The sequence below is a fragment of the Prionailurus bengalensis genome, chromosome E2 (genome assembly GCF_016509475.1).
Source record: "Prionailurus bengalensis isolate Pbe53 chromosome E2, Fcat_Pben_1.1_paternal_pri, whole genome shotgun sequence".
Lineage (NCBI taxonomy): Eukaryota > Metazoa > Chordata > Mammalia > Carnivora > Felidae > Prionailurus > Prionailurus bengalensis.
Genome location: NC_057352.1, coordinates 25,289,019 through 25,302,146, shown reverse-complemented (window position 1 = coordinate 25,302,146; position 13,128 = coordinate 25,289,019). Strand labels below are relative to the sequence as shown.

The 13,128-nt window shown below is 34.4% G+C and overlaps 1 protein-coding gene across 2 annotated transcripts in view; it reads left to right on the top strand.

Moving 5' to 3' along the window:
- VPS35 (VPS35 retromer complex component) overlaps positions 1-13,128 on the top strand; it is a 29,882-nt gene that overhangs the window by 11,665 nt on the left and 5,089 nt on the right. For both annotated transcript variants that reach the window (XM_043600795.1, XM_043600794.1), the window contains exons 6-13: positions 260-473; positions 1,661-1,744; positions 2,147-2,256; positions 5,508-5,604; positions 5,703-5,851; positions 7,592-7,799; positions 8,553-8,708; positions 11,322-11,444. In XM_043600795.1, the coding sequence (XP_043456730.1) occupies positions 260-473; positions 1,661-1,744; positions 2,147-2,256; positions 5,508-5,604; positions 5,703-5,851; positions 7,592-7,799; positions 8,553-8,708; positions 11,322-11,444 (1,141 nt within the window). The remainder of the gene's footprint in view (positions 1-259; positions 474-1,660; positions 1,745-2,146; positions 2,257-5,507; positions 5,605-5,702; positions 5,852-7,591; positions 7,800-8,552; positions 8,709-11,321; positions 11,445-13,128) is intronic.

The window sequence follows — 13,128 nt, the reverse complement described above, 5'->3', positions numbered from 1 at the left end:
ACAAGTTGGCCCCAGATAGAGAGTGGGGGAAAGTTTTTTGTCCCTTTGTACTTGTACTGTGTTCTCTCCCTGGTATTTTTTTTCTCTTGAGTCTGTTTTCCTTGAAATTGAACACTAAGCCAATGAAGTTAAAATTTCTAATAGAAAACGTTGACATATTAATGCAATAAGGAAATGCACAAAGGAGAGGGATAACAGTAAAGCTGGTCCTATGGCATAAATAGTGTATATAAAGAATTTTTCAACTGTCTCTTTGCAGTGAAGAAACAACTGGTGATATCAGTGATTCCATGGATTTTGTACTACTCAACTTTGCAGAGATGAACAAGCTCTGGGTGCGAATGCAACATCAAGGACATAGCCGAGATAGGGAAAAAAGAGAACGAGAAAGACAAGAACTCAGAATTTTAGTGGGAACAAATTTGGTGCGCCTCAGTCAGTTGGAAGGTGTAAATGTGGAACGTTACAAACAGGTTTATATCCTTTTACTTGTCACTTTTTCTTACGTCATGAGGTATATAAATTGAGGTCTAATTTTTACAAATATTTTTATTAAATAATACTACATTGAAAACCATTTTAAAACTAAAGCAGATTTAAGTAAATTGATTTTCAGTTTGTGTTTGTGGATTGGAAGACTCAATATTAAGATACCAATTTTTCTGAAATTGAGATTAACTACATATTACTGTAGATTTACTCTAAAACTCCAGTAAGATAATGTGATATTGGTGGAAGGGATAAACACATAAATCAGTGGGAGGAATAAAGCAGAGATTGACAAGCTTTTTCTAGAAAGGAAAAATAGTAATATATTTTTTATTTTATAAGCCATGTTGTCTACAACACTAAACTCTGCAGGTATAGTGAAAAACAACCACAGACAATATAGAAGTAATGTACAAAAACAGATAATTGAGCTAGATTTGCTGAGCCCTGGAAAAGAGAATCCAGAATGGGCCCTGTCATATATGATAAATTACTTTTGATAAAAGTACCATTACTTTTCAACAAGTGGTTCTGGAACAATTGGACATCTGTGTGCAGACAAAACCCTTGAACTGTGACCCATTCTCATACCATGTAGAAAAAGTAAAAAATGGATCAGGGGTGTAAATATAAAACCTAAAACCATAAAACTTTCAAGTTTTTTTTTTTTTTTTTTAATGTTTATTTTTGAGAGAGAGCATGTGAGAGAGTGGGGGAGGGGCAGAGACAGCAGAAACATAGAAGCAGGCTCCAGGCTCTGAGCTGTCAGCTCAGAGCCCAACATGGGGCTCAAACTCACAAACCGCCAGATCATAACCTGAGCCAAAGTCAAACACTTAACCGGCTGAGCACTCAGGCACCTATAAAACTTTTAGAAGAAAACACAAAGGAAATCTTTATAATATTGAATTAGACAAAGATTTCTTAGGGCACAAAAGGCACAAATTATAAAAGAAAAAATTGATAAAATAAACTTCGTCCTAAATGACTTACTAAATAGAAGCCCAGAATTTTTTACTTAAATTTTTATTTAAAAATTCTTCTGTAAAATGTTAAAGTTTAAAAATGAAATAGGGGTAAGAAAAATCTAAAGTAAGATTTTCAAATTAATAGTTTATGTTATTAGAGGAGTGGTTTAGGATTTAAAAATAATTTTTTTAAACTCTTTTAGATTGTTTTGACTGGGATATTGGAACAAGTTGTGAATTGTAGGGATGCTTTGGCTCAAGAATATCTCATGGAGTGTATTATTCAGGTAAGTGAGAACATTTCACTTTTTAAAAGGACTCATTTTGTCTTTCATTAATTTTCATTGTTTTGAAAAAAATCTTGATAGAATATCAGCTGGCCTCAGTAAAGGATTTTCTCTTAATGATAACTTCATCTTTGTATTGATGTGTTTTTTCTCCCCAAAATGTAGGGAAGAGTAGTTTTCATGTTTTCTAGTTCTCATTTGTTTTAGTTTAATTGTAGATGTACTTTGGTTATTGGAATATTTCTGTCTGGCCTTATGTTTAAAGAGGCTCAAAAGTAATGTATTTGAATTTAGTTGTATAAGATTAAACGATTGTTTCCACAAATATGACCTTTGCCGTAAATCCAGAATATAATGTGAAATACTTTTACTTGTATCACTCAATTATTATTTGATTTTCAGGTTTTCCCTGATGAATTCCACCTTCAAACTTTGAATCCTTTTCTCCGGGCCTGTGCTGAGTTACACCAAAATGTAAATGTGAAAAACATAATCATTGCTTTAATTGATAGGTAAGCATTTCCAACACTGCAGGGCAGTGTTTTGACTTGGAACTAATGAACTTAAAACATTTCTGTGAATTACTTATTTCTGTTACATCTTTATTAATGATTTTAATGTAATTACATTATGAACATTTAGTTCTGTAAGTATGAGTACCTACCAGGTGCTTGCCTAGCTTAGGCATGAGAAGAGGCTTAGCAGCAGGCATGGAGATAATGAATACTCTTGTTCTTTTGTTTTGTTTTAAAAATTTTTTTTAAATGTTTTTTGTTTTGGGAAAGAGAGCATGTGTGCAAGCACGGGAGGGGCAGGCAGAGAGAGAGTGAGACACAGAATCCAAAGCAGGCTTCAGGCTCTCAGCTGTCAGCACAGAGCCCAATGTGGGGCTTGAACTCATGACCCAAGACCACTGGCTAAAGTAAAATTTAAACCTAAAAGGAATTTACTAAACATATTTAATATTTCAAAATTCTTCTTTAAAAAAATGTGATAGAGTGATTACCTAAACATTCTTAATCATCTCAAAGTATAAAAGTATAAAACTTTGCCTTTGATATGCTGAGTGCCAGGATATAATAGGTGTCCTGCTTGTGAGCTTACACATCATTGACGTAATGAAACCAGAAACCCAAGTGAAGATTTATTTCTGCAAATACATTTTGTTATATTTTAAATACCTAAGTTATTAAAGTCTGAGAATTTATATACCAAATTCTCCAAATTATCTCTTCAAACCTGGGCAGCAAGAATTACGTGCAAATTGGGCATACTCTTAAGGGAAGCTGATAATGGAATTTATCTTTTATTTTATTTTATTTTTTATTTTATTTTTTATTTTTTAAAATTAACATCCAAATTAGTTAGCATACAGTGCAACAATGATTTCAGGAGTAGATTCCTTAGTGCCTCTTACCCATTTCGCCCCTCCCCCCTCCCACAAGCCCTCCAGTAACCCTCAGTTTGTTCTCCATATTTATGAGTCTCTTCTGTTTTGTCCCTTTCCCTGTTTTTATATTATTTTTGTTTCCTTTCCCTTATGTTCATCTGTTTTGTCTCTTAAAGTCTTCATATGAGTGAAGTCATGATTTTTGTCTTTCTCTGACTGACCAATTTCACTTAGCATAATAACCTCCAGTTCCATCCACATACTTGCAAATGGCAAGATTTCATTCTTTTTGATTGCCGAGTAATACTCCATTGTATATATATACCACATCTTCTTTATCCATTCATCCATCGATGGACATTTGGGCTCTTTCCATACTTTGTCAATTTTGATAGTGCTGCTATAAACATGGGGGTGCATGTGTCCCTTTGAAACAGCATACCTGTATCCCTTGGATAAATGCCTAGTAGTACAATTGCTGGGTTGTAGGGTAGCTCTATTTTTAGTTTTTTGAGGAACCTTCATACTGTTTTCCAGAGTGGCTGCACCAGGTTGCATTCCCATGGAATTTATCTTTTAAAGATTGCTCTTTAAAATCATGGTTGTTGAATACATTTGTCACTTTAATGCATTTTTATCCATATCTATTTGATTAGACTTCAAAGCATATGGCAAAATTGGCCTATTGAAGATCTATGTATAGTATAAAATATGTATATATAGTAAGAATTCAGTGAAATGAGACATCATTGACAAAACTGTTCAGTTAAAAATGAATTGACCACTTTCTTACTACAGAAAAATAAACTCAAAATGCATTCAAGACCTAAATGTGAGACTGGAAGCCATAAAAATCCTACAAGAGAGTACAGGCAATAATTTCTCTGATATTGGCCATAGGAACATTTTTTTAGATACGTCTCCTGAGGCAAGGGAAATAAAAGCAAAAATAAACTATTGGGACTATATCAAAATAAAAAGTTTCTGGGGCACCTGGATGGCTCAGTTGGTTACTTGTCTGACTCTTGATTTCAGCTCCTGTCATGATCTCAAAGTTCATAGGATTGAGCCCCATGTCAGGCTTGGTGCTAGTGCAGAGCCTGCTTGGTATTCTCTCTCCCTCTTTCTTTGTCCCTTCCCTGCTTGCTTACTCTCTTTCTCAAAATAAATAAATTAAAAAAAAAAGTTTCTGCATAGTGAAGGAAACAGTTAACAAAACTAAAAGGTAGCCTACTGAATGGGAAAAGGTATTTGCAGATGACGTATCCAATAAAGGGTTAGTTTCCAAAATATATAAGGAACTGATAAAACTGAACATCCAGAAAAAAATCCAATTAAAAAAATGGGCCAAAGACATGAACAGACATTTCTCCAAAGACCTACAGATGGCCGACAGGCATGTGAAAAGGTGCTCAATATCACTCATCATCAGGGAAATACAAATCAAAACTACAATGAGATGATTGATACCTCACACCTCTCAGAATGGCTAAAATCAAAAATCTAAGAAACAATAGTGTTGGTGAGGATATGGAGAGAAAAGAACCCTCTTGCACTGTTGATTGGAAGTCAGACTGGAATAGCTACTGTGGAAGACAGTATGGAGGTTCCTCAAAAACTTAAAAACAAACCTACCCTACAATCCAATACTCGCACTACTGCGTATCTACCGCAAAAATACAAAACCACTAATTCAAAGGGATACATACACCCCTGTGTTTAGCGCATTATTTGCAATAGCCAAATTATGTAAGCAGCCCAAGTGCCCATGCCCATGGATAGATGAATGGATAAAGAAGATGTGTTATATATATACATATGTTTAGTCATAAAAAAAGAATGAAATCTTGCCATTTGCAATGACAATGTATTTGCTAGAGAGTGTTATGCTAACTGAAATAAGTCAGAGAAAGACAAATACCATACGATTTCACTCATGTAGAATTTAAGAAACGAAACAAATGAGCAAAGGAAAGAAAAGACACATCCCAAGAAACAGATTCTTAACTGTAAAGAATAAACTGGTGGTTACCAGAGAGGAGGTGGGGGGTGGGGAATAGGTGAAATAGGTGATGGGGATTAAGGAGGGCACTCACTCGTCATGAGGATGGGGTGATGTATGGAATAATTTAATCACTATACTGTACACTGAAACTGATAGAATGCTGTTATACTAGAATTAAAATAAAAACTTAATTAAAAAATGAATGGAGGGAATGGCTCAATTCCACGTTCTTTTTTAAAATCTTTTTTAATGTTCTAGGAGAAATACCTTGTAGAAAATACAGTAAGGTATAAAGAATAAAATGTCACCCATGATCCCACCACTCAAATCCCTGTATTTGTTAAAATAAAGATTGTTTTTTTTTTCAGATTAGCTTTATTTGCTCACCGTGAAGATGGACCTGGAATCCCAGCAGATATTAAACTTTTTGACATATTTTCACAGCAGGTGGCTACAGTAATACAGGTTTGAATGGCTTTTCTAAATTCTCAAAACTTGGAAACTTCTCAGCTGGTATATCCTTTTGTGATTGTTTAAATTCTGTGGTTTTCTAAACATTTCAGTCTAGACAAGACATGCCTTCTGAGGACGTTGTGTCTTTACAAGTCTCTCTCATTAATCTTGCTATGAAGTGTTACCCTGATCGTGTGGACTATGTTGATAAAGTTCTAGAAACTACAGTGGAGATATTTAATAAGCTCAACCTTGAACAGTAAGTCAAAGTTACATTTTTGTAAAAACCCTCATAAAACACTTTTTTAATCCCAGATTTGTTATTCTTAATTGCTTTTGGAAATGTTAGCATTTGTCTGAAGCGTTTGTTAGATTGACTTGCTTGGTGTTACAGGGCAGAAAGTGCCAACCAATTCCTTGATTATGTACATTGATAAAGTAGTGGCCCTCATGGAGTATAAGCAGTCTTTCCATTTCAGAATATGAATGAGTTTTCAAACTGGTAAGAAAATTAACAGTTCATCTTTGAACAATGTTGGGATTAGGAGCACTGACCTTGTGTACAATTGAAAAATTGCTTAGAACTTTTTACTCCCCCAAAACTTAACTACTGATAGCCTCCTGTTGACCCAAAGCCTTAACAACAAAAAACAGCTATGAACACGTATTTTCTACGTTCTATGTATTATATACTGTATTCTTACAATCAAGTAAGCCAGAGAAAAGAGAAAATTATAAGAATATTACAGGAAGAGAAAATAACATTTCATAGTACTGTACTGTATTTGTAGAAAAACATCATGTATAAGTGGGCCTGCACAATTCAAATCTGTGTGGTTCATGGGTCAACTGTTTATGTTAAGCAGTGTTTCCATAAGAAGTGATTTCCTACAGATGAATAAGTTTTGAAAAATTAGAAACATATATATTTAAGGTGTGAAAATTAAATTGGTGTGAAATGTTTTTCTATTTTGAGCTTTGATTTTGATACCATCAAGGAAAGTTGATTTTGTTACCTACTTGGGAGCTTCCTCAACTATGCTGTCCTAGTCTGTGGCATCCTCTAGTGGCCACTGTGGGCAATTCTGGTCCCTTTACCTTTTCACTAGCAGTCCTCCTACTGTCCCATCCTGCATTGCATCTGAACATGGGGTCAATTATTTTTTAATAATTAAAAAGTATATTTTTAATAATAAAATTATTCATAATTTTACTTCATACCATCTTTTTCCTTTCCATCTCCTTTCTGGTGGTTTAGCTACATCAGGAAGATTTCTCATTTTCCTTTTACCTCCTTTTATTTGGCACTCCACCCCCCTTTTTTTGGTTATTTCCATTTTTTTTTTTTTGAACTGAAAAACATTCCAGATCTTGAATGTTAAATATGAGAGAAAATTAAATTATGTGTCTACATTCCCCCACCAAGTAAGTTTTAAAGTAAAATTAGACAAAATAAGGAATTAGAAATCCCAACCTCTGAAGGTCTTATAAATGCCCGGATATGCCTCATCTCAACAGAATGCTGCTATGAGCTACTACCTTGAATTTAGCCTGCTTTTCCTTAATCACCAACATCTGATGCAGAAGAAACTGTTTTGTAGAGGTGCTGGTTTTGCATGGGTTTTTCTTACTACTGATTTTCATCATGAATATACAGTATTTATTGGCTACCCAGGAACTTAACTACCACTTAAAATACTTTTCTTAGAAATGTCAAATTCTAGATAGTTATTTTACCTCAAGCTGTACAACCTGGTCGTTGAGTTGGAGAGTGTTACATCTTATTTGTATTAATGGAAAATTAAGAGGTGAATACGTGTTTGTGTTTAGATAGACATCTCTATCTTCTTGAAGAAGGTCATTGGAGTATTTTGAGATGGGATGATTCACTTGACCTATTTCCTTTAATGTATAAATGAAAAATTTTTATGCAATGAGTTTTTCTATATATAGAAAGCTAATTTTATTCATTAAAGGGCTGTTGTTTTTCTTTTTGTAGTATTGCTACCAGTAGTGCAGTTTCAAAGGAGCTCACCAGACTTTTGAAGATACCTGTTGACACTTACAACAATATTTTAACAGTCTTGAAATTAAAACATTTTCACCCACTTTTTGAGTATTTTGACTATGAGTCCAGAAAGAGTATGAGTTGTTATGTGCTTAGTAATGTTCTGGATTATAACACAGAAATTGTCTCTCAAGACCAGGTAAGAGAATACCAACATGCTATATTAGGAAAACAGACAATGTAGTTAGGATTTTAGATCTTGAGAAAGACACATGAAATGGGAGGAGAGAGTAATGCTAAAAAAGGTTATAATTAGCTACTCATTATATAAATCAGAAATTAGAAAAAAATATATATATGTATAAAGAAGAAATTATAATCTCACCAGTAAGAGAATAATACTGTTAATTAATATTTGGTGCATCTTTTGGATGGAACTAAATGGTATTATGCTAAGTGAAATTAGTCAGAAAAAGACAAATATCATATGATATCACTCATATGAGGACTTTAAGACACAGAACAGGTGAACATAAGGGAAGGGAAGCAAAAATAATATAAAAACACAGGGGGGACAAAACATAACAGACCCTTAAGTATGGAGAACAAACAGAGGGTTGCTGGAGGGGTTGTGGGAGGGGGATGGGCTAAATGGGTAAGGGGTATTAAGGAATCTACTCCTGAAATGATTGTTATACTATATGCTAACTAACTTGGATGTAAATTAAAAAATAAACTATTAAAAAAATAAAATAAAATGCCAAAAAAAAATTTGGTGCATCTCTTCCAGACTCTTGTCTATATCTGTATCAACATATGTAAACTTTCTTATAACAAAAGGAATTATATTGTTAATACTATTTGATAACTTTATACAACTAGAAACACTTTTGACTGATTTTATATGCTGATAGTTTCACTTCAATGGGTTTCTGTGTCTCTTGTGTTATAGGTGGATTCCATAATGAATTTGGTATCCACATTGATTCAGGATCAGCCAGATCAGCCCATAGAAGACCCTGATCCAGAAGACTTTGCTGATGAGCAGAGCCTTGTGGGCAGATTCATTCATCTTCTACGGTCTGAGGACCCTGACCAGCAGTACTTGGTATGAGTTAACTCAGTTACACAGCTTCATCAGCTCTTAGTGAAATCACATGTAGATGTGACTTGAATGGTCTGATGCAGCTGTGGCCTTAGAAAGTTTAAAAAAAATTGCAACCGAATAAGATTAAGTGACATCCATGGACTTTCACTTTATATATAAATGCATAATTGTGAACTTATTGGGAATAAGTTGGTTGCTCTAGTTTCATTGAAGACTTCTTAAGAATTGCAGAAAGCCCATCCTCCTTTAGTTGGGTGTTCAGTACTCATTCCATGTTCATTTTCTTTTTCAACTGTGCTGTTTTTAGAATTGTCCACTGTTTATTATAATAAAATTTAAAGTATAAACAGCAGTCCTCATATTCAGTTGTATTTATGTTTCGAAGGTTTGAAAATATAAGTTGTATGTGTTTGCCACATTGAAAATTTATGAAAACACTTTAGAATTAAAATTGTCTTTTTTTTCTTAACCTCTTTTTCTTGGTAAAGAACGATCAGTTGAGGTTCTCCCTTTGTTTATCATTAGTCCTCAGTAAATCTTTGTGAAATGAATAACATGTTGCCTGAGTAGGAATATTGGTGACTGATACCAGATGATTTGTTTTAATGAAAGGTAGCACAGATGGCTGTTTAATTATTGTTTGGGCAAGGTGGAGTTTAACTGTTGTTAGATACATGAAGCTCTATAGTTAGACTGCTAAAATGAGGAACATTTTTATTTGAGGTTGAGTCCTGACTTTCTCCTTCTATTGATTTCTTTTGTTATAGTTGACACTCTTGTACTCCTTCATAAGCAGTGTGAAAAAGAAGCTGATTTCTATTGGCAAGATGATAGTCTTTGACTTGGCTTAATGATAAACATTCTGGGCACTCCAGTGTCACATTCTGTGCACTGTGTGTGATCTGTGTACGATGACTGGCTGATTGTTCAGATATTTTAAGTGATCCCCTTATGCTACGTTGGTTTTCACTTTTTGTTGCATACCAAATGTAGTGGTAGGAAGTATGTCTTCCACATCTAGCCAATTGATTTTGCCTATGTACTGAGAATTAAGACAAGAATTATTAGCTCTGACTCCCCAAGGGGGAATGCATTCTCTTATCTGTCTATTATATCAGAGGATATTTTGTGAATACAGAATCTGAATATGTCACACAGTGTGTCACACATATTAAAAAATATTTCATGAATATTTGTGTTTTTTATGAAAAACCTGATGTTTCACAATGGCTCTTTTTAAAGTATATTGTCATTTCTTTTGACTTTAATGGTATTTTTTTTTTTTTTTCTGAATTAGGAGGTATGACATACCAGCAATGTGCATATAACTGTTTTTGCATCCTACTAATAGCCAACATTTTCTAAGCACTTGCCTTGTGTCAGGAACTGGTAACACTTCACATGTATTACTTGATTTCCCAACAACCCTAGGAGAAATATACTACCCCATTTTTCAAATGAAACTTTTATAGCTAAGAGAAGGTAAATACTTTACTCAGGGTCACTCAGATAGTAAGTGTTAGAAACTACTTTTATTTTTTTATTTTTTATTAAAATTTTTTTTTAATGTTTATTTTTGAGAGAAAGAGGGGCAGAGTATAAGCAAGGGAGGGGCAGAGAGAGAGGAGACACAGAACCCGAAGCAGGTTCCAGGCTCTGAGCTCTCAGTACAGAGCCTGATGTGGGGCTCGGACCCACGAACTGCAAGATCGTGACCTGAGCTGAAGTCAGATGCTTAACTGACTGAGCCACCCAGGTACCCCTAGAAACTACTTTTAAATGTAAGTCTGTGTTCAGAGCCTGCAGTCTTTTTATATTTTTTAATTTATTTTTTAATTATTTATTAAAAAATTTTTTTTTAATGTTTATTTTTGAGAGAGAGAGAGAAAGAGAGCAGGAGCAGAGGAGGGGCAGAGAGAGGGAGACACAGAATCCAAAACAGGTTCTAGGCTCTGAGCTGTGAGCAGTGAATACATGACTGAACTGAAATTGGACACTTAACCGACTGAGCCACCCAGGTGCCCCTAATTTTAGTCTTATTTATTTTTTTAGTTTATTTATTTATCTTGAAAGAGAGAGGCAGAGTGCGTGCGCCAGCGGGGGAGGAGTGTTGGGGGGGTTGTGGTGGTGGAGAGAATCCCAAGCAGGCTCTCCACTGTCAGCGCAGAGCCCTATGTGGGGCTTGAACCCGTGAACTGTGAGATTATGACCTGAGCCGAAGTCAAGAGTTGGACGCTTAATCGACTGAGCCACCCAGGTTCCCCCAGAGCCTGCAGTTTTTATAAACACAGTATACTATGTACATATGTATATGAAAATATGTGTACATCTGTCATTGTCTCTGCTTGTATAACCTTGGGCAGATTACCTTTGAACCTCGGGTTTCTTCATTTGTGAAATGGGGTTACTATCTGTCTTTGTTGCGATGTTGATTGTATTGACCCAGTGAGATAAGAAATGTAAAGCATCTACTGTAAAGCCTGCTGCATATTAGATACAGTCAAAAATGGTAGCAGTGACAATGATTAGAGCCCTCATTTAATTTTATAAATGATTAATCATAGTTCAGGAAAGATTAATGTTTTGGGTTTTGTTTTTTTTGGGGGGGGTCAGATTTTAAACACGGCACGAAAACATTTTGGAGCTGGTGGAAATCAACGGATTCGCTTCACACTGCCACCTTTGGTATTTGCAGCTTACCAGCTGGCGTTTCGCTACAAAGAGAATTCTAAAGTGGTGGGTTGACTTTTAAGTATGTCATTACTTTTTTTTCTTTTTTTCTTCATCTGTATGTGTTATTTATTATAGAAATTGAGACATATAAAAAAATAGACAATGGTATAATAAAATTCCTGTTTCAATAAGTTAATTCATTATGCATCCTGTATTAAGTGTTCCTAACAGTGGTGTTGGTAGATTGCATAGTAGCTGAGGGATCACATAAAAACACTTAGAAATGAAAGATTAAAACAGTATAAATTTATGCTAGGAGTTTTTCCTGTATTTAAAGATTACTTGTGAGACATTGATAAGTTTATTAGAGAATTGGCTCAGAGTGCTTTAGTTTAGGAATGATTTTACTTTCTTAGGGTCTTTACCAATTCTAAAGTGATACAGTAGTCTCATGTAGAGGTTGCAAGTATGTAACAGGTAAGGTCTGATTCAAGGTAGCTTTGCCTAATGAAAGGGCCTGACATTGCATAATAACCTCTCTCCAAAAGCCTAAAATTGAATTATTTTATGAATTGTGTACATTTTTTTACGCACTTATTCCTTAAGTAGAATCATGACTTAAGTCTTCGATAATACAGTTTTATAGAAAATACTTAAATACAGCATACTTGATAGTTGGACAGTCAGTTAGTGTTAAGGAGTAAGCCTCGGTAAACTTACTTTTCTAATAGTGGAGAAGCAGATTTATTTAGTGGATATGCCAGCATGACATAACAGCTTTTGGCCAGTTTTTATCATGCCAGCCACTCATTTAGACCCTTTTCCAGCATTCTATGTATAGATTTTGGCGAAAGTAACAATGGAAATAGCAGCCAGCATTTACTACGTGCCGTATACTATGCCGAGGACTGTGTATAATACTTGGATTATTGCATTTAATCCTTGACTATTATCTGATTTTAAAAATGAAAAGAATTGATTGCTTTAATAAGAAATTTTGATGGTTAAACATGGATAAAATATCTAACCTCACTAGTAATTACAACAATGAACCTCTGTTTTAGAAATTAAACTGGTAAAAAGGAAAGAAAAATAAGGTTCAGCAGTGGCAATGGTGTGATGATAATTCTCATCTGGTAATGGTGGGTATGTGAAATAGTACAGTCTTTCTAGAAAACTCTGGCATTATGTAAGTAGAGCCTTAAAAGAGCTAATAAAGTCCACTTCTAAGAATTTATACTAAGGAAATAAGGATTCAATAAATCTTTATGTATACAGAGCATTCATTGTCATATTGCAGATTATTTCCAAAGGGAGTAGTTAAGTAAGTTATCCTACATCCAGTTTGTGAAAAGTTTCTAGTCATTAAAATGATTTCCAGTAACTTCGTATCATGAGGAAAAGTTATGACAAAATAAGTGAAGGGTGCAAGTATATGCAGCACGAACCCAGTTTTACTCTTCTGGTGAGTTAAAGTAGAAAACAAAACCAGAACAGAGATCCTAGTTAGTTATGATTTGCATAGACAAAAAAGAAGACCTTAACATCAGAATGTTATTACTGATTATTGCTGGATGGTAGATTTAGGGATGATTTCAATTTTTAAAATTCTTTGGTTTATTTTCTTAATTCTGTCCAATTGGGGTATGTGTTGATTTTCTGATGAGAAAAAACAAATGCCAAATATACAAAAATGGTCAAGTCAGTAACTACAAATTGATGTTTTGAGAAGACATTGTGCTTGATT